Source organism: Apium graveolens, chromosome 6, assembly GCF_009905375.1.
Source record: "Apium graveolens cultivar Ventura chromosome 6, ASM990537v1, whole genome shotgun sequence".
Taxonomy (NCBI): domain Eukaryota; kingdom Viridiplantae; phylum Streptophyta; class Magnoliopsida; order Apiales; family Apiaceae; genus Apium; species Apium graveolens.
In genome coordinates, this window is record NC_133652.1 from 35,189,622 (window position 1) to 35,211,103 (window position 21,482).

Consider the following 21,482-nt stretch of genomic DNA (forward strand, 5'->3'; position numbering starts at 1 on the left):
TATGATTGATCGATCGTTGCATCATCGTTTTGTCAGGACTCGAAATGGTTAAGTGATTGTGATTATTTGATGAATGTGTGAATTTCTTTTTGTATAACAATAAATCTTGCAGGAAGTCACACAATTGGCAAATCTAGATGTATCAGTTTCAGGCAAATGGCTTTACAATCAGGCAGGCAACGGGCAACCAGACTATGACCGATAATATGCAGCAAAAGTGAAGAAATAGTGCCCAGGATCTGGTGGCGACCAAAACCTCTTCAATTTAGACTTTGTTTCCAACAAAGTTTGACAACTACTTAAAGAACTTGCTAGCTTCAGAGGGTCTGCTAAACTCTGACCAAATTGTAGTGACAAAGAATGAGCTTCTCTGGAACTAGTGTGGAAATACGCGGAGAATTGTGAGAAGTTGTTTGAACAAATTTCCTAGTCCATGGTTAAGACGGGTAACATTTCCCCCTTGACTGGTTTTAAGAGAGAGATTGGAAAGAGTTGCAGCAAGATTAGTGCTTGAGATATGTATGAATACACACTACATTACTCGGGCAAATAACTGTTCATGCCTATGCCTTCTTAGCTTTCCCCTTCTTTGTTAAGCTTTTACAATTAATTATTAAATTAATTCATAGGCATTAATCATTGGCCATACATTAATTTTAAATACAGCACCTTTCTAGTGATATTCATCACTCATAAGCATAGCATGTTGGCACCAAAATGAACTCTTCTCCAAGGCGTTGGCTGAACACTAGTGAGAACCTCGTATAAATATACACTAACTGAAAATCCAGCAAAGGTAAATAGACAATTCAACATCAGCAACTTTGAATTTTGATCGAGTTAATTGGCGTTTAAAGTCGCAAACAATCTGTAATTTGCAACTATTCAATGAATTAAGACGATAACGACAACTATAGTGTATGGTCTACAAACACGCAAGCATGTACAACCAGAAGGGTAGTGTGCTTGAAATAGTTAACTGTCATGCACCTATTTGCTAGCTTAATAGACCAAATACCATTCAAATTGTGCAAGTGCAGGAAATTAAGCCTAGCAACAAGAAATCTATCTACATCACATCGCACATCAGCATTCAGCATAATATTCTCATTGCGTACAACAAAAATAGTAGTGATCTAACTATCCAAAGAGGAAATAAAGACATCTATATCCTCACTTCAAAAGCCTCCTTTGTTTGACATCAGAAATGTGGATCATAAGCTGCAATACACAATTAGCATGTTAAATTTTTTAAAAAGGCAAAGTATATTTACTAGAATAACAGATATAAATGATTATGCACCTTCGTTCCAACATAAAATGTAAGAAATAGGCCTCCAAGAACAGGTAATCCTGCAAATGGTATAATGTTGGATGTAATTGTGTTGACAAGAAAAATTTAAAGGAAATTGCAGAAATATTTATAGACAAAAACCTTCTCTCTGGAAAAAAACAGAATACAACCAACTAATGCCTGATGGTCCAATAACAAAGCCAATGAGGTTGGCAACCTGCACAGATTACAGACCAACAATAAAAAATTATATTGATTGGGACTAATGTAAGCGAAGTCCTCCGATTTAGATGGAAATTGGCAAGTGAGATTGCTTTATCTTATAATTGCAAAATGTAGAAGACAAAATTCTTACAGTCTATTTCTATCCAATCATTAGATCTTTATTTGCAAAGAAACTACAAGATTGATGACCAATGCAAATTAACCCAACTCATGTGAACTTTTGATGGTTCTGGCACTCCACTGATGTACTTCCTAAAAAAGGACTACTCTATATTAGGAACCAAGCCTTATTTTGATACTCATCAGCCATACATCATAAAATCACAGTAACTCCCACAAAAATGCAAAATTTTCCAGCAATCAATATTTGATAAACAGATAACGGTTTCATATTAGTGCTGGAGCAGGAGTATGCACAAGATAAGGCAATATCCCTCTAATCAATTTATCACTATTATCTTCTCAATAATAGAATATCAAGGAGCCAAATACATGTGTTTCCTAGTAAGTAGAGTTCTTCACCTCACTTCTAATCACCCAAAATTTAAACTAGAAATTCAAAATTTTACACTTTCTTGCTTATGCTGGTAAGTGTGATGAAATGCAGTGGTAAATAAAAATAGCTCCATATCACTGCAATGGATTCCTAAATTTAACGGTTGACATAATGACAATATAATAAACTTAAACAATAGCGGTCGGATTAATTCAGGATTAAACAAGCAGAAAATCTTAAAAAAAACTATATGCAAACAAAACTTTCTCGGTAACAAGTTAAAGAGAGACAGACCATGAGACAAGTAATAGTAATAGCTCCAGAAACTGCTTGAAGTTCATGCCAGATAACCACGCCAAAAGTGCTTTCCACCTACCAAAGAAAGAAAGAACTAAAAGTCATCAAAACAGAAGATTTAATAGCAACTAACTATATACTGCTAAGAAAAGAGTTTGTCTCCAGAAAAGGTAAAGCATGGAAGAGGTTACAAAAAGGTGATTTCAAAGATATGGTAAAGGGAAGATGACCACTTCAGGACACACAAAGCAAATCACCATGACTAGACGAGTTCAATATTTTTATGTCAAAGAAAAATATCAGTGCCTCTCCTATCTTGTCTTTCTATTGATGGCCTCATTGAGCGGTAAAAATGCTTAGTAAATAAACTTACCCCAAAATAAAAAAGTAACAAAGGCATCGAAGCTTTATATGTGCAATGAACCGGACCTATACTAATTAAACCAATTGCTTTTATCATAGTTAGAAAATTCACATTGTCTTCTCAAGACCATCACGGTGTACTAGCACGAGAAGATTTCTAATTTATGTATTTTTTTTTAAAAAATACTATTAGCATTTAGCAGTAATAACAATGTTTTGCAAATTAATTTGGCATCAGTGTACAAAACATAGATGGCCAACCCAAATCAGTGTTCATACAACTTACAACAGAAAATGACACAAAGAACTACCCCCTACTAGGACTGCAGGAGAACAACACGGCCACAGAATAATTTAAGTGCAAATGACTGTAACAGGGTCAACAACCCCCCCCCAAGGGTTAACCCAACATTGAACATTAGGCCATACATGGGGCAATGAAACTTTAAAGTTTGTACTCTGATTTTATTAGTTTCTACAACAATTCCTAGAACTTAATACTAAATATCTACACACGAAAAGGATTTTAGTCAGAACAAAAGAAATTACACAGAGAGACGCTTAAATTAAGCAGTTTTGACCAGAAATAAACCCTCGTGCATACCAAAGTCATCGTAAATACCACACTTCTTAGGTACTGAAATGCATTAACCATGACAAAGTCAACCCCACGACCAAGATTATTTATTGTCAAGGAATAAATGAAAATCTTTTCATGCTAACCGCAATTCATATTCAAAGTTCTAAATCTACTTTGAAAAATTCAATGCTGTTCGTTAGGATATAAAACAGAAATTTAACAATTGCACCACCTTAAGCATATTTGCAGCCGATTTCACTATCATCTCGGGAATAAAAAAAATACACGTTAACCATGCCCATGAAAGAAGCTTCCTGAAGCAAAGGAAATAAACTGTCAGACGAGGAACAGAAACATATACTCTTTAACTGACAAAGGTCACTATGAGAAATCAATATTTAAAAATTGTGAAGTACCACTCCAAATCATGCCATATGGCAACAAATGTGAAGATCACCCACACATTTAAAAGCTTTCTTTGAGAACCCCCAAGAGGGATGTACATGTACCTATAATTATGAGGCAACATGAATTACACTTGTCACAAATAAACACAAGAAATTATAAACATGAACTACCAAGGGAAAACAAGATAGGTTATAGAAATTAACTGAGAAAAATAAAAAAAGATATGTAAAGCGGCAGAGTGGGACAACATATTAGCAAACAATAAAGCAATACATATTTAAATTTAATAATAATCCAAGTGACCAATGTGTGCAGATTGTCCAAAAATTTTAGATACAAAAAAATAATTAACATAGTAACTAACAATGATTAAAAATTTAAAACTACCCATACTGTTGAAAATAATCTAGAAAAATCTTTAAGATACTACATTAAGGTGAAAAGTCAAGAGCCTGGGGGTTATTAGATGTCTAACAGATATATTCAGTTGCTCTAAATTATGAGCTTATTAATTAGCTATCTAGAATGACCCAATGCATCTATAAATTCAAGTGTCCTGATCTGCTTTGTATCTCAGAAAAAATCAATCAGATTATATAAGTTATATGCAGTGGCATCTTTCTATATATTCATCTTTATATCTAAAAAAAACCACCAGGGGTATCAGCGCCCTGGTCTCTGGAATCCACAAATCCAGTCTCCATATAAACTCCTGTGCAAATCAGCGACAAGGTCAAAAGAAATGGCATCAAGTTCAAACAATGCAGCAACCTTTGCTTTATCTCAGACCTCAGTTCCAGTATTCGATGGTGATGCTTATGATTTTTGGAGCATCCAAATGAGAACTATATTTATTTCACAAGGATTATGGGAACTTGTTCAAAATGGATATGAACAGCCCGATGATGTAACAGCACTTGCAGCCTTGCAGCCTGGGATGCAGATAGAAGGAAACAATACAACAATAATGTCATGAAACATGCAAAGGCCCTGCTTTGCTTTACATTCAGCAAGGTGTTAGCAAGGTAATATTTTCAAGAATCATGGGAGCAACAACTTCAAAGGAGGCCTGGGAAATTCTGAAGAATGAATTTAAAGGCTCAAAAAAGGTAATATCGATCAAACTTCAATGTCTTTGGAAAGAGTTTGATAATTTGTTAATGAAAGAAGGTGAATCGATAAAAGTATTCTTCTCACGTGTTTCAAATATCATTTATCAAATTCGGAGTTTTGGAGACAATTGAAGATAAGAAAATTATTGAAAAGATATTGAGAAGTTTACCGGTCAAATATGATTTGTTGCTGCTATCCTAGAATCAAAGGATTTATCTCAATTAACTCTTGTTGAGTTAATTGGATCGCTTGAAGCTCATGAAAGCAGAATGTCCAGGTTTACAAACCAGCCCATAGAGCAGGCTTTTCAGTCCAAGTTAAGCTTTCACAAACAAAGAAAGGAAGAATTATGAAGGTCCTGGTCAGAAATTCCAAAGATCAGGAAGCAATTGTCGAGTACGGTGGAGAGGACTGTTAAATATATGATCCTATTGGGGCCTTCCTCTAACACCTTAAGGTTTTAGATGAGCTGGTTACTCAACATGGTATCAGAGCTTAGGCTGGCGGGAGAACTAAGGTTCGATTCCCAGCCACCCCCAATATTCTCACAATTTATTGTGGACACTAAAGGCAATTAATACCCCAAAGATGGGTGCCGGTGTTCCACTCTTCGACCCATAAATGGGCTTTCGAGTGAGGGGGAGTGTTAAATATATGATCCTATTGGGGCCTTCCTCTAACACCTTAAGGTTTTAGATGAGCTGGTTACTCAACAAGGACAACCCCGACCAGGGAAGAAAGAATCAGCATGAAAATTCTTGTTTGTACTGCAACTTGTGTCGTAAAAATGGGCATCATACAAATGATTGCAGGTAAAAATGTCCGAGGTGCAGCCGCCCTAATCATTTTGACAAAGATTGTTGGTTTCGACAAAAACAAAAGGCCAATTTTTCTGAGAGCAGCAAAGCTTCAGCTTAGTTGTTTTATTCCTGCCTTAATACTCAGGAAACAAGTGATATTTGGTACGTTGACAGTGGTTGCTCTAACCACATGACAGGAGGCAGGAACTTCTTTGTTAAGCTTAATGAGAATATGAAATCGCAAGTCACTCTTGGAGATGGAAAACATCACAACGTTGAAGGCAAAGGAGTAGTTTATGTACAAACTAAGGAAGGAGCTTCTAAACTCATTCACGATGTTCTTTTTGTTCCAAGCCCAACACAAAATCTTTTAAGTGTTGGTCAATTGGCACAAAAAGGATATATTATTAAATTTGAAGGAAATCATTGTCTACTCATTGACAAGAAGACAGATCAGTTGATTAATAATATCCAGATGACACGTAACAAGGTTTACCCTTTGAAAATTCCTTCTGTTGAAAATTATTCCCTAAAAGCTGATAGTGATGAGTCCCTACTATGGCATCTCAGATTTGGCCATCTTCAATTCAATGGCATAAAATTATTAAAGGAAAAAGAAATGGTTCTTGGCCTGCCTACAATTGCGGAAAAGAAGCAAAACATACGTGAAGGCTGCATTTTTGGAAAACAACATCGTTTGCCTTTTTCTAAGTCATCTTGGAGAGCTAAATCCCCACTTGAACTTGTGCATACGGATGTTTGGGGACCTACAACAAGCCCTTCTCTTGCTGGAAAAAGCTATTTATTGATGATTACACCCGCATTACTTGGGTATATTTTCTGGAGCACAAATCTGAGGCATTTCTTCATATTACTACATTTAAAGCTCAAGCAGAAAAACAGTGTGGTCATCCTCTCAAAATTTTAAGATCCGGTCGTGGAGGTGTATTCACTAATAATGAGTTCCAAAAATTCTGCAAAGAACACGGAATAAAAAGGGAGTTCACTGTATGTCGTACGCCTCAACAGAACGGTGTCGCCGAACGGAAAAATAGGACTGTTGTTGAGATGGCCAGAAGTATGCTCCAAGGTAAAAAAATTGCCTAAAAATTTATGGGTAGAGGCTGTTAATACAACAGTTTACATTCTTACCAGATCTCCTACAAAATCCGTGAGAAATAGAACACCTTATGAAGCATGGTTTAAAGAAAAACCCAAGGTTGATCATCTTAAAATATTTGGCAGCATCGCTTATGCTCATGTTCCTAAAGAAAACTGAGACAAGCTGGATGGAAAGGGGGAAAAGTGCATATTCATTGGTTATAGTGATGAATCGAAAGGATTTTGTTATTTAATCCTATAACCAGTCAACTAGTGATTTCAAGAGACGTTATTTTTGACGAAGCGGCAACATGGGATTTGGAGAAAGATGTGGTTGATAACTTTCAAAAAATTGACTTTGTTGAGCGTCTATCTTTACAAGAAAGAGAACCAGAAAATCAACAAGTTAAAGAAATTAGCATTCGGCCCGAAGATGTCGATGCATATTCAGAATTTCCACCACGGAAGACTCGATCTTTGGATGACATTTTTCACAATTGCAACATGGCCTTACTATCTATTGAACCACAAAGTTTTGAGGAAGCTTCACAAGAAAGTTCATGGAGGATGGCAATGGATGAACTGGAAATGATCGAGAAAAATCAGACTTGGGAGCTCATAGAGAGGCCTAAAAACAAAGATGTTATTGAACTAAAAGGGGTATATAAAACAAAATACAACGAGGATAGTTCGGTACGAAATATAAGGCTCGTTTGGTCATGAAAGGTTATTCGCAACAACCTGGAGTTGACTTCAACGAGACTTTTGCACCGGTTGTTCGAATGGAAACTATAAGAACAGTCCTTCCTCTAGCTGCGCAACTCAAGTTGAATGTGTATCAACTAGATGTAAAATCTGCATTTCTTAACGGTGATCTCGAAGAAGAGATATTTGTAGAACAGTCACCAGGATACGTCATTAAGGAACAAAAGAATAAATTTTATCGCCTCAAAAAGTCCCTATCCGGATTAAAGCAGGCCCCCCGAGCTTGGAATAGCAAAATCAATTCCTATTTCCAACGAAACAAGTTTCTAAGAAGTCCATATGAACCTTCACTCTATGTCAAGAAGGAGAATACAAATTTTCTGATTGTTTGATTGTACGTAGATGATCTGATCTACACTTGTACAAATGAAAAAATGGTTGAAGATTTCAAAAAAGCCATGATGGAGTACGAGATGACTGACCTTGGACTTATGAAATATTTCCTCGGAATGCAAGTTAAGCAATCTCCTGGTGAAATATTTATTTCACAAGAGAAGTCCGCAGATGATATACTCAAGAAGTTCAACATGACAAATTGTAAGTCTCTTGCTACTCCTATGGCAATCAATGAAAAATTATCCAACTATGATGAAAGTAAGAAGGTTGACGAGAAAGTGTATAGAAGCTTAGTTGGCTTTTTAATTTAGCTTACTAACACAAGGCCAGATTTAGTACAAGCTGTTAGTGTGGTTTCAAGATTTATGAGTGAGCCATGTAAAGCTCATTTTGCAGCAGTAAAGAGGATACTACGATATCTCAAAGGGACAAAAAACTACGGACTGCTCTACAGGTCTGAAGAAGATAACAAGCTGGTAAATTTCACGGATAGCGATTGGGCAGGTTGTGTGGATGATAGGAAGAGTACTAGTGGTTACTTGTTCAGTCTTGGTACAAAAGCCTTCTCCTGGTCATCTAGGAAGCAAAAGACAGTAGCCCTATCCTCCGCTGAAGCAGAATATGTGGCAGCCACAAGTGCAGCCTGTGAAGCAATATGGTTAAAGAGGATTCTAGCAGACATGCAACTACAAGAGGATGAATCTACTGTTATATATTGTGACAACATATCAGCTATTGCACTGATAAAGAACCCTGTTTTTCACAGCCGAACAAAACATATTGAAATTCGTCATCATTTCATTCGAGAACTTGTTGAAGATGGTGAGCTGAAAATTCTGCATTGTCAAACCGGAGAACAAATAGTTGATGTCTTTACAAAACCGCTGCCAGCCTATAAGTTTAATTATATTTGAGATTTGTTTGGGGTCAAGATTTTACCAAATTAGGGGGAGTGTTGAAAACTAGGAAGCACCGACACCGATACGGCGACACGGGACACGGGACACGGGGATACGTCAATTATCGAAGTGTCCTGGATACGGGACACGGCAAAAAAAAAGTAATAAAAATATAAAAAATATAAGATTTGTATATGTCAAATATTGAACTACTTCATTCATAATAATAATAGAGTTTCCTTCATAATATTCATTCATAATATTGATAAACTAGTGGAAGATCTATTCTACATTTTCATTCAAATGATCATCTATAAAACAACAGCAGCTATACGTGTTATATATATATAGATAGATGTATGTATATATTTGATTGTATAAAGATAGGGTTCTGTGTTCAGATGAAAGATGAAGAGGGGGGTTATAAAAGAGAGAGACACAAAATTAGGGTTAATATAAGATGAGTTGGGCTTTTAAAAAAAGATTTTGGGCTTCTTAAAGATGATTTTGGGCTTTTTTTATGGGCTGAGTCGGTGGGCCGTGTCGGTCGCGTGTCGGTTGCCTTTTTCTGTCGACACGCCACATGGCGTGTCGGACACGTATTCAGCCGTGTCGGGCGCGTGTCGCCGTGTCGGCCGTGTCCGACACGGGTACGGCGCCCTTTTTGAAGTGTTCATGCTTCCTAGGTCGAAAATAATCTAGAAAAATCTTTAAGATACTACATTAAGGTGAAAAGTCAAGAGTCTGGGAGTTATTAGAAGTCTAAGAGATATATTCAATTACTCTAAATTCTGAGCTTATTAACTAGCTATCTACAATGATCCAAGGCATCTAAAAATTCAAGTGTACTGATCTGTTTTGTATCTCAGAAAAAACAATCAGATTATACAAGTTATATGCAGTATCATCTTTCTATATATTTATCTTTATATCTAAAAAAAACCATCACGTACTTGTACTATTACTTAACTAACACAAAGTCCCCAGATACGGGTAACTTAATCATCACATTAGTGTTCTCCAAACAAAAAATTAGAACCTCTTGATTAGGAAAATAACATGTCTACTTTCTCACTTGTGTTCTCTCGCCAATGATAAACAAACATCTATCTGCACGAAGCCGACCTATGGATTTTCAGCCTTGGTAAGCTTTTTACTTTCGTTAAGATACTCCCTAAGATAAAAGAGCTTACCTAACAAGCCATTTGTTGAAGGAAGCATGCCAGTTTTTCCAAAAGCTTTCCAAATTATAGCAATTATTTATACACTTAGGCATATTTTCAGGTGTCTCGATACCGCTTACCTATATTTATATAGCAGTACAGAGGAATTTTTGTTAATAAAAGAGAAATAGAACATATTATTAGTACACCGGTTCAAGGAGGCATACCAGCGCCCAGAACAGAAAGTAGCGCCAGATGAGAAAGAACTTCAGCCACATAAAATTTAGTACCTGTCCAATATGAAATTATACTTTCAAGTGTAACTTCTTTAATTTTGAAGCTCAAAGGATAATGTCCATCAACTATAAAAGGTTAGATTGAATTAATGTGAAAACACACGAAAATACTATGTATATCATCTTGCAAATCAAAAGAATGGTCATTAATTATTCTAAAAACTAATATGTTTGTTCATAGTTAAGTTTTAGCAAATTAATCCTTAAAGTGATTGTGATTGCTCCAATTGCATCCTTTGTGATTGTACTGTCTTTGATACTTAATTATAGATGAGAATAATTAAAGACCAAGGAAATTCTTGTTGCCATTAAAAAACTAAAGATGTAAACACTTCATAACCTACCTACTCTCAAGAAGATTCTTAAATAGTTATGGTTGTGCGCTTTATGAGTTAAAACACTTTTGAATAATTCACCAAGTCTAACCACCAATCATGGGTGTAACCAAATATTGCAGTTGCTATTGTTGCAGCAAGCAAAGGGAGAAAAAGACATCGTACGCTAGACACAAGTTTGAAATATTGGAATGTGCAGGAATTAATGAACTAAAGTCACCTATATATTATTTGAATTAGTATGATTCAGTACGGCCTGCATATCGTTTCAAAACTATAAACAAAGCAGCCTCCAAGGCCGTATGTATTAATTCTGCTATAACAGCAATTATGTAGCAGTCAGCTCTCAGAATCATCAAACTGTAACCTCAAGAGCCATTCTCAAGACTAATTATATGGTAACATATTTGCTTGCCAATAAATAATCCATTTTAAAATATTGATATACTAATTCATTTGGACAACCTAGTACCTACTACCTACTCAGAGTGTAAGAACTCACCCCATATCCAATTATGAAGACGTCCACTGGAGATAGATTTTTCCACAAACCACTGACCAGCAGAGTTATTATTGTCAAGTGAAAGAAGAATAAGGGTATAGAGAAAGCAAACATAGTAACAAGTATAATTTTAATTTTAAAAATTGAGATTATATTTACTATGGAGGACTATGATCAATACTTTTACGGCATCTCAATTACATTATGACCATTGTAAGTGGGTATTTTTTTTAGAAATCAGTCTTAGTACTGTCATGACGAGGCCAGGATACACTAGTAGTAATAGTAGTATACTGAGGCAGCAGGAATACAGCAGAATGATAGTAGAGTCATTAAGGGCAATTTAGTCTTTTATAGAGTTAGTACTGGTGTTAGTCTAAAAAACCGGATGTGAACTTTCATTTTTATTATGAATGAATATATGAAATGGCTTTGCCACCGATCTCTCTCTCTCTAGTGTATTTCTCTCTCTACACCTTTTCTTCTCTGTCTGATCTCTAATTTTTGTCTAATCTCTCTCATTTCTCTACTAATTTGCTCTCATTCTCTATCTCTATCCTTTATTTAGCAGCTATATTACCTATAAACACAAAAAACATTAAAAATAGATGCAAAACAAGTCCGGAATTCACTTATTCCTGACAGAAACACATGACGGAAAGATATCACCGCAATAATGCACCATACTGCATATATGCATAGTACTCTTGGAGGTGAAAAGCATCATTGTTTTGCAAACCATTAATTAATAATTTATATTAACAACATAATCACCTGATTGCGAAGGCATTGTAGTGACAAAAATGTGTCATTAGCTCCATTAGCAAAAGACTCATAACCCACCGAAACCCATACCAAGCGATTTTTTGTAATGAATAATTCCTTTGTGGCGTATCTAGCTGCACAAAGAGTATACAGGTAATGATGACATGTTTGACATTACCATAAAATTTAGTAATATTCCAGATAATGACTAAGAACCCATTAATTGCGCAAGAACTACTATTGCTTCGCAGCCAAGAAACAATATTAAAGCAAAAAGTACATGCATATATATTTTTTCATTCGGGGTCTATAACCATAACCTCCAGTTAATTATGTCATCAAACATCTTCCAAGGATGACGGAATACACAAGCATTAGCTTTCTGAAAATTCTATCAAAACATCACTGACACAAAAGGCTGAATATAACTATGGGTTCATAACTTCATATCATTGAGAGACATGTGCGTGAAGAAAAAACAATCATACTAAAATGCCAGAATAAAGCATATATAGAGCCATGTCTTAACGGATCGTTACATAGGTATCAATTATCAACACACTCAAAAAGAATGGAGTAACTTATTTAATTTAAGAAAGGTCAGACCATACAAACCTGTGAAGCAAATGCATTAAAGCTTATAATTGGCCCAGCAATATAAAGAGGTGCATAAGCCAAATAACATAGGTATATATTGAAAGAGAACCTATCATCCAGAACGCTTCTCTCCTGAAAAAAGATTATTAGGGCTAAACAGCAATAACGCAAAATTTAGCGGACAAATCAATCTCAAGTAGCTTGCCTGTAATGATAAATAGCATGTTTCTCCTGATGAACATTGATCGCATCGTTGCATGTGCTTCTGCAACACCAGAAACAAATTTATCAAGAAAACAGAAAAGTCTTCTATAGGTAATTGAATGATTGAATGGTTGTGAAAGTAGATTCAAGCCAATAAGAGCTAAAAGGTAAAAAAGTATAGGATGGTTTTCACTATCATGTAATGATACAGTGAGGTACGTGTTACCAAACAAAATCACTTATGCTGGAAAGCAACAGGCAATTGCAGTCAATTGGGGACTTCGTGTGAAGAAAATGTTTCATCTATTACTAAACTTCTAGTAAAATTGACATTTTGGCTTGTCCAAACTCCAGAGCCTTGGTTCCAAACAAGCAAAATAGTATATCCAACAAAATTACATCCCGATACTAATCAATGTGTAAAATTGTTCAAGTGCGTGTGCAGTTCAATGCGGAACCAGGACACAAAATTATGACTATACACGACACTCGAGAAAATTCCAGACACATAAGATGGTTGTTCTTCACAATTTAACTATTTAAACTAGTCTGGACAAAAAACCAGGTCAAACAACACCGTTGAACTCAACCATTACTTCGGTATCCTTAGTTTGTGCATTCAGTTATTTTGAAGAAAAATTTAGCTTTATAGCGTTTCAATTTCTCAAGAGTCCTCAACTATAAGCAGCCCTAAAACCATTCATTTTAGCATATTTAGCATGGTAATCCCCTACAGATATAAGTAATTAACAAAATACAGAATCCAGTGAACAGTAGTTTTCAGTGTTGCAGAAGAAAACTATTTTTTTTTACAATAATTTATTCAACTTCTACCCGTCACTACGAACTCCAGCCTTGGCTGCAGAGGATTGATAAAAGTTTAGCTTCGTCTATCCTTGTTGCAAAAGTCACCTTCCTCTGATAATTTATATTTAGAAGAGCATACGCAAGTTGGTTTTGCATATAGCATTCTGCACATTCCTAAAATAGAAGGAACTCCAACAATTCTAATTAGTCTTCCACCTTTACTAATAAAAATCATCTTATTTAATTTACTTACTTTCAGGTCAGGTGCAATGCCCTTAAACAAGATTCTAAGACCCCCCAGAACACAAAAAAATGTAATCTTTGGAATTTAATTCAAAAAGAGTATATGAAATATCTGCAAGCAGACTTAATAATAAGGTCACCATATGAAGCATTTTAAGCAGAACTGGTGTGGTTGTCACGTTGGTGAGTCGAGTCGAGTCGACCGGGGTGCCCGACAAGTCGAGTCATGACTAGTCGAGACTAGTCGTAGACTAGTCGACACTAGTCGACAATGTATTAAACTATAAATATATAAATATAGAGGTATATATAAATATTATATATGTGTTCTAACTTCTAACAACCCATTTTTTCCTTTTTCTCTTATATACATAGGAGATCTTAAACACTTCTTCGGAAGTTTAGGGTCTTCAAACGAGTCATAGGCTGCTTCGTTAGTTTGATTTTCATTCTCCATCTGCCACAAGAATTGAACAGCCAAGTTAGAACATAAGTAAAAAATCAAATTAAATGCATAAATAAGTTGGAACAATAAGTGTGTGTACCGTGTATTATGTAAGTGTTTGTATATATAATTATATATACATGTTTTGAGCTATTGTGTCTGTGAGTGCGTGTTACATGTTTGTAAGTGTGTCTAAGTGCATATATACATGTTTCTGTGTGTGTGTATATAAGTGTGTGTGTGTAAAACTGTATATATAAAAGAGGGAAAAGAAGAATTGAAGATTACCTGGGGGTTTTGAGACTTGAAATCGCTACTGGACACTATAGAGTGGCTGGATTAGGTAAAAAGCGGGACTGAGCTTTTGTTTTTAGGTTATTTTACAACCCTATCTGTAACTGGGCTTGGGCCTTTTCTGAATTTTTGAACCAGTCGGTCGACTGGGTCTTCTAATCGACCCGACTAGTTGACCCAGTCGACAAGTCGATAATCAGTCGCTCGAAACACACACAAAGCACAAGTCGACAGTTTAAGTCGCCCTGCCAAAAACGACTACTCGACTAGTTGAAGACTAGTCGCGACTAGTCGAGAGACTCAACAACAATGGGTGCAGCATTTCATAAGATTTCAAGGAAGATATAACAAAGATACCTTTTGATCAAAACGATTCCAATTTTCCCAATGGTAGTCGTGACCAAAGCTTAGCATACGTAAGACAACTGCAAACAAGACGAACAGACTCACGCTTTAGAAACAAACAGTAGGCATCTATGCGAAATTATTTGTTTGAATGAAAATTAATCAAAAATAAAAGGTTTAAATGGTGGACGTTGATATGTCACTCATTATTAATTAAAAGTGTCTATCTTCATATAATGACTGCTAATCGAGAAGATTAATTTGTGGCTATTGAATACCAAGTTTATAGCTCACAAGTCAATGGACACATTTAAAAAAGTCAATATGTACTATGACGGACAACTAACCTACCTTCTCTCCATTTTAGTAACATCCCACATCAATTAGAATTAGCGTTTCCGAGTCCTTTGTAAGAGACATTGCTAGCTATTTTGGACTAACCTTTGGTGGATTGTTGGGTCCACTACGCATTTAGTTGTGGGCTTCGATGTTATAAATAGCATCAGATCCGATACCCGAAAGCTTAAGGTCGTGGGTGCATAAAAAGAATTAAGAGTTTGTAGGTTAATAAGCAAGGAGATTAAGTGAATGGTCTAGCATTACACAAAAATAATTACAACGGCAGATAACTAGCGACAAGGAAGAAGACAGTGAAGACGTTGTTAAGAGATATTTAAACTTGTTGTTGACCAAGTCTTTGCACGCAGGGCCTGATCTTCTGTTATGGAATGGCATTGATGCTTCGAAAGCCAAACCTTGGCATATTTGGGATTCTATCCGGTTTAAAGCAGATTTGGTTCCTTGGTACAAGGGAGTTTGGCATAAACTTCGAGTAAATCGTTATGCTCACCACCTTTGGGTTACATGTCATGGCAGGCTCCACACTCTAGCTCGTCTTTATAGATTCGGTCTTGTGGTCTCTCAGCAGTGCTTCCTGTGCATTTGTGGCCGCGAAACAGACTCACACCTCTTCCTGCATTGCTCGTATAGCAACTGGGTTCTTCGCAGCCTTATGTCCCCTTTCGATGTCGCCATTCAAGGGGAGTCTTGGAACAGTTTCATCACCTTTCTCATAGATCTCCCGGATAAAACAAAGAGCATTTTAGCTCTGTGTTGTGTTCAAATTTTCTGCTACCATATTTGGCGTGAGCGTAATGCTAGAGCTCATGACTCGGGAATCCTTGGACCTATGAAGCTTTTAAATGGAATCAAGAAGGACTTTGTTGCTAGACTTCATAGCTCGGCTTGGTTTTCTAAAGTTTTAGAAAATAGACCAGATTTTATTCACTGTACTAGCTTGTAGTAGGGTTTCTTTGTTTTGTTGCTTTCTATCTCCAATCTTTTTTGTTTTAGATTGGTTATAGATAGTCTCTCTATGGCCTGTCGTAGAGCTTAGGGTAGATCCCTTCTGTTTCCTTTTGTTTGTTGATATATACTTAATTTAGCAAAAAAAAAAGAATTTTATCAGTACCATTAATAAGTAGAAGATTTTAAGATTTTCTTGAAGCGCCTACAGACATTAGACATTAAATTTAAATTGCAACCAATAGACTGAAAGTACTATTATACAAGATAGACTTGATACATGCGACGAATTTGACAGTAATGTGTTTGCAATCTAAGAAGTTTAAGAGGCCGAGAAAAGTACCAAAGTTAAAGCAGATATACCATCTGAAAGTCCCCTGAAACTTATCCAGGTAAGCCCATTGGTTCCTGTGCCGTCAATAAAACACGATCATTGGTGATTGAATACTGGAATAGAGTAATGATTTATGTCTGAAGGAGTGGTTGATAACAGCCGATAAAGACTCACCCAAAAACAGCGAATGAATAGCCAGAATAGATACGATTACTTAATAGAAATGTGAGATTGAAAAGCCAAAGTACAAACAAGAAGTTTTTCCGCCGCCCAAATATCTGCATTACATAGCAACAATATATATTGGAGGGACTAAGGTCAAATCATCATATGGCAAAAATACAATAATGAAAAACTTCAGTAAATATATCAAATAATACTATTTTATATCTCCTCTAACCAAACATATTTTAGTATGAAAATAACATATTGGAATATTTTAACCGTTAGTTACTTTAATATACTAAAAGTTTCATGCAAAGCCCAAACTAAAGAAGTTATCCAACCGTATATCAAGTGGTGAAGACGAAATCTGTCAGAACAAGGGCTTATCCTATCTCCACAAATATCAGACATTAAAAAGAAACCTATCTAAAACCCCTCAGAACCTACTCATACTAACATGTACTAAGGTGGTCAGGTCATCCTTTGAATTTCTAAAACCTCTAAATTTGATGTGCAGAAAACTCTTCAACGAAGGGAAAACATGGAAGGCTTCTAGAAAGTCTACCTAATAGATAATGCCCCATATACTTGCAACCAGACAATAAAGAATAAAGAAGTGATAATGACACCAAACATTACGATACCAAGATAAAAACATCAAAAAGAAGTTACATGGATACTGTTACAATTATCTACCACAATTTCATGATTACAAGTATTAGATACCACTTCCTTTCAATTTTGGCACAATTCCGAGAAGCAGAAATATAGAAAACATAGTTAAAATCTACAATCTCGCTCTAACTATAGCAATGCAAAAGGATGAAAGACGTTTCAGATTACTAAAAGAGCTGCCACCCGAGTTTGCTTATCTAGTTTGACTCATATCAGGAAGGATTCTACCCTTACTAAATTGTAAAATATAAAATAGAGAAATCCCCTACCACAAACTTTTTAATTGTCACGTATTTTCTGTTTTCAAGTTCTGACCACGGAAAACTTCACCAGATTTGGTAGAAAATACACAATGAATCATTTCAAGCAAACACAGTTAACAAGTTTTGCAATCGAAGATAAGCAGCTCCAAAACATAAACATATCAAATTTAAGGCAAGCATTGAACACTAGACAAACATCATAATCGCAGACACAGTATGGAATTTAACATAGCCAGTCCTCTAGTAAGCATTAAAACAATAGATGCATATTTATAGTCCATCTAAATATATTTCATCTCAATAGGCCAAGTTTAAGTATAAAACAAGAAAAATACTTCGACTGTTACCATCAATAAACTACATAAAGAATGTACCTTAACTAAAAGATAATTAGCTGACACGATGGATAGGATGAAGACGATGCTGCACTAGGAAGAAGCAGAAGTTAATGAAAATCACAGAGCCTATAAAGGTATAGTAGCATTACATATTGAACATACAAAACTCCATGCAAATATGATAGGTAGATCCACGAAATCACAAGCCAAACTAAGGACATCCCCTTTGCTTTCAAATGATAGTGTGATCTGAGCATGTTGGCCACTAAAGTACAAATCCCTAAAACAAAGGTAAGAATTGGTAAATTCCAACGGAAGTTTCTCCATTGTGCATCAGATACATCCTGCATGAGAGGGGGGGAAGCAAGCTTATATTAAATTACCATAAACGAGTAAACAAGGAAAAAGTAACAATCTCAAGACTCTGGTTTTTACGAACCAACTATAAGCAGACTTTTACACTTGTGTTTTTGTCAATTCCGCGTAGCTCAAGTCCAATCCGAACATGTGTGGCTCAGCCTGATTAGGCTCCCTATAGTTACCTCTCCCCCATTGCTCCCTATACAGCACGTTTTTAAACCAAGCCAACTATACCAGCCCTAAGCCTTATATGTTGGTAAGAGGCTTGATCAGTTCATTACTAGCCTTAGTCCAAAATACTACATGAGCATTGCAGCATCAACCATCTTACAAAGACATTCAATAATTTAATTTCTCCCTAGGTATATTGAAGAAGTAATAATCAACTACTAAACAGCTATATTATGTAATGAAAAGTATATAAGTATTTAGAAAAGTCTGTGTTTCTTTTGCTTTCTTAGAAGTCAGCAGCTAAGTAAAAAGGAGTGGACGAGATGTTAGTTTGATCCAAGATGAAGAATTAGGATGAGAATACCAACTACTAGTATACTGTGTAGCTAAATGACCAAGGGATACATAAACAAGTAATGCTTAAAGCCAGCAATTGACTTGCACAATTTTAGCATGAGATAACATGACATAGTAATTACGCAGAAAAAAAAAGTGGCATAGACAGGGACGTACATTAAACCGATTAGGAATCCATCCCGGAACTAAACCCCTAACTTGGTGAAAATGATCTGTCAATCAAAACCGATAAATAAAAATCAAACTCTAACAAACATATAGATTTTAAAAATCACTGATTAAATAAAATGCATATAGCAAGAATTTACAAAATATACCATGTGAAAGGTTGAGGGAACGACGAATGACATAAGCATAGAAGACAACAGCATAGAGCACAAGAACCGAAAGCTCTTTGTTCCGCCACAAAATACTCATAACTAATAACCTTGCTCTGAAACCATAAAATACCAATCAAATTCCGCCCGATTAACTTTTTTTGCAAATATTCATTCAAAACCCTAATATATAGGTCGTCCGGCGCCAATTGAAATTGCTGTATCTCCGGCGTGAATCGCTTGTTACGTTCACTGTACTTTTGAGTATTTAGGTCGTCCGGCGGCGCCAACTGAAATTGCTACGTCATATATATCTATCACCCTGTATGCCTCCGGTATCTATCTATCAGTTAATGATTAACTCCCACTGTTTTGTATTTCTGTACACACATATGAACTATTATTACTGTTTTTGTACTTTTTATTTAACTATTTTATTTTAATTATAATTAAATTATTAAGCCCTGGAGAAGTAAAAAATTATTTATAATTAAAGAATTTTTTTCAAAATATACCTGTTTCACAATAATTTTAAAAATATATGATTTTTTTTAAATAATTTACAAAATCGCGATTTTTAAAAAATTTATCTTTAAAGGTATGCTCTACAACTTAATAAACTAAAATGTAATCTAAATCAACTTTATAAAATATAAAATAAATTTTAAAGCAACGTTGCAGTATCTTTTTGTGTTTCTTAAAAATAATATAAATTAATAGGGTCCGTCACGGTTGGCTCAGTTGCTTAAAAAGGGATCACAGGTTCGAATCACACGGGAGGAGAATTCAGGATTATGTCTGCCAGAGTTTGTCGCTTAAATGAGATTTATCTTGGTTCACGTGATTTACAAGGCTATTGTGTGAACCCGTGAGGCTTGTCCTGTGCAGAGACCAAGGGTAGCGGCTGCGGGTTTTTTAAGATAAAAAAAATTAATAGGATCCTAGTTAATTAAAATATTATAAGAGTATCTCCCGCGCTAACCACATGTTAAGTCTATTATACCTAATATGTAAAATATGTATCACTCTAACGCTAGTTCGTGTTACGTATAATTTTAGATAACGAAAAATATGCACACTACATCTATTGAATCATTTGTCATCGTCTATAATTATCCAGGTCAGCTATAACCTTAATTTTAACCCATTCTTAATTATGTTTTTTAATTGTAATATGAGCATATTACATTAATTTTTTTTTTCAATATTTAACTTCAAATATTTAATATAATGATAAGTATAAAATATTATTTAATTGATAACTAAATTTATAAAAAATCTAAGATAAGATATATTTTTAGTTATATATATTTTTTAATATGTAAGTAATGTTTGTTAATCTATTTATTTCATTTATTTTTAAATATCTTATCATACTTTTCGTTAACCATACAAATTATTTATTTATATTTTTATAATTTTTAGTTTAAAATATTGATAAAAATATAAAAATATTATAACATTATTATTAAATTTCTTTTAATTAAATGATATTATTTTATTTTCTCTATATACATATATATATATTTAAAATTAATAAAAAAATGAGATTTTGAATATAGTTAATGATTATAACTAATACTAGTGGAGTATAATTGCTTACATGTTCAACAAAATTTTACCTAACCATGTTTTAGCTAACAGTTTTAACTATTAGCCTTGGAGATGCTCCAAGAGCAATTCCAAGAGATTCCCAACAGGGGGTTCGTTGAGCAAATTTAATCATAAATACAATAACTAATATCCATACATTATTTGTTTTAACCATTAATGCTCATTCATTATTATATAATTAATACAGATTCATTCATGTAATTTTTATTACCTCAATTAAAACATCATTAATTTGCAAGTCATTACAAATAATTTCTTTATAAAATTTACATACTCTGTTAGGCCTCAATGATACTATAGAAAGGGATTGAATATAGTATCTACAATCAATTCGATATACACACAAGTATGTAACAGAAAACAAGTTTATTCAATATATCAAACTCTGTTATAATAGGTTTAATCTACTCTCTCAGTGATGTATGATATCACTAAGAGTTGCTAGGGTTACAATAAATAATATTCTCGTGAATGATAACACTTATAGTGTAAACCCTAATCTGTGTTTATATACTACACGGTTACAAGATATCTCCTAATTGATATGATATGTTCTGTTTCCTAAAATACATCAATCAGAGATTATCTACTGTAGTCCTTTAGCTGTATAACTCTCAAAGCATATCTTCTTTTGTTTAATCCAGATCCGCTCCTGTAAATCAACCGTTTTTCATCCCTGAAGTGTATCCGCACTTGAATTCTGATGTAAGTCATGATGGCTTAAGTTCTGATAACTTTCTGTCTTCAGTAAGTTCTGATTTCCTATTAAGTTCTGATAGTAAGTTCTGAAACTAAACAAATCAGATTAGACATGACATCACAAATATATCTAACAATCTCCCCCAAATTGTAAATTATAAAAATATACAAGTTTATAGATTTGATGATGTCAAAAATATTTAAGTACAAA

General features: G+C 34.8%; 1 protein-coding gene across 4 annotated transcripts; it reads right to left on the reverse strand.

Moving 5' to 3' along the window:
• Nucleotides 1-815: 815 nt before the first annotated feature.
• LOC141664404 (membrane-bound O-acyltransferase gup1-like) lies at nt 816-19,334 on the reverse strand. 4 transcript variants are annotated; one of them, XM_074470347.1, is made up of 20 exons: nt 18,959-18,973; nt 18,798-18,853; nt 18,193-18,312; nt 17,916-18,097; nt 17,790-17,838; nt 16,487-16,590; nt 16,322-16,386; nt 14,686-14,753; nt 12,541-12,600; nt 12,354-12,467; nt 11,748-11,872; nt 10,974-11,025; nt 10,068-10,130; nt 9,871-9,980; nt 3,672-3,764; nt 3,488-3,569; nt 2,310-2,387; nt 1,436-1,511; nt 1,304-1,353; nt 816-1,221 (listed from the first exon to the last, which is right to left on the reverse strand). In XM_074470347.1, exons 4-20 carry the CDS (start codon nt 18,008-18,010, stop codon nt 1,174-1,176), a joined length of 1,332 nt encoding a protein of 443 aa, XP_074326448.1. In that variant the 5' UTR covers nt 18,011-18,097; nt 18,193-18,312; nt 18,798-18,853; nt 18,959-18,973; the 3' UTR covers nt 816-1,173. The 4 variants fall into 4 exon arrangements, 3 of the variants coding, with proteins under 3 accessions (XP_074326448.1, XP_074326445.1, XP_074326447.1); XM_074470344.1 differs by lacking the exon at nt 18,193-18,312 and having other exon boundaries at nt 18,959-19,333; XM_074470346.1 differs by lacking the exon at nt 18,959-18,973 and having other exon boundaries at nt 18,193-18,358; nt 18,798-18,851.
• Nucleotides 19,335-21,482: the final 2,148 nt, after the last annotated feature.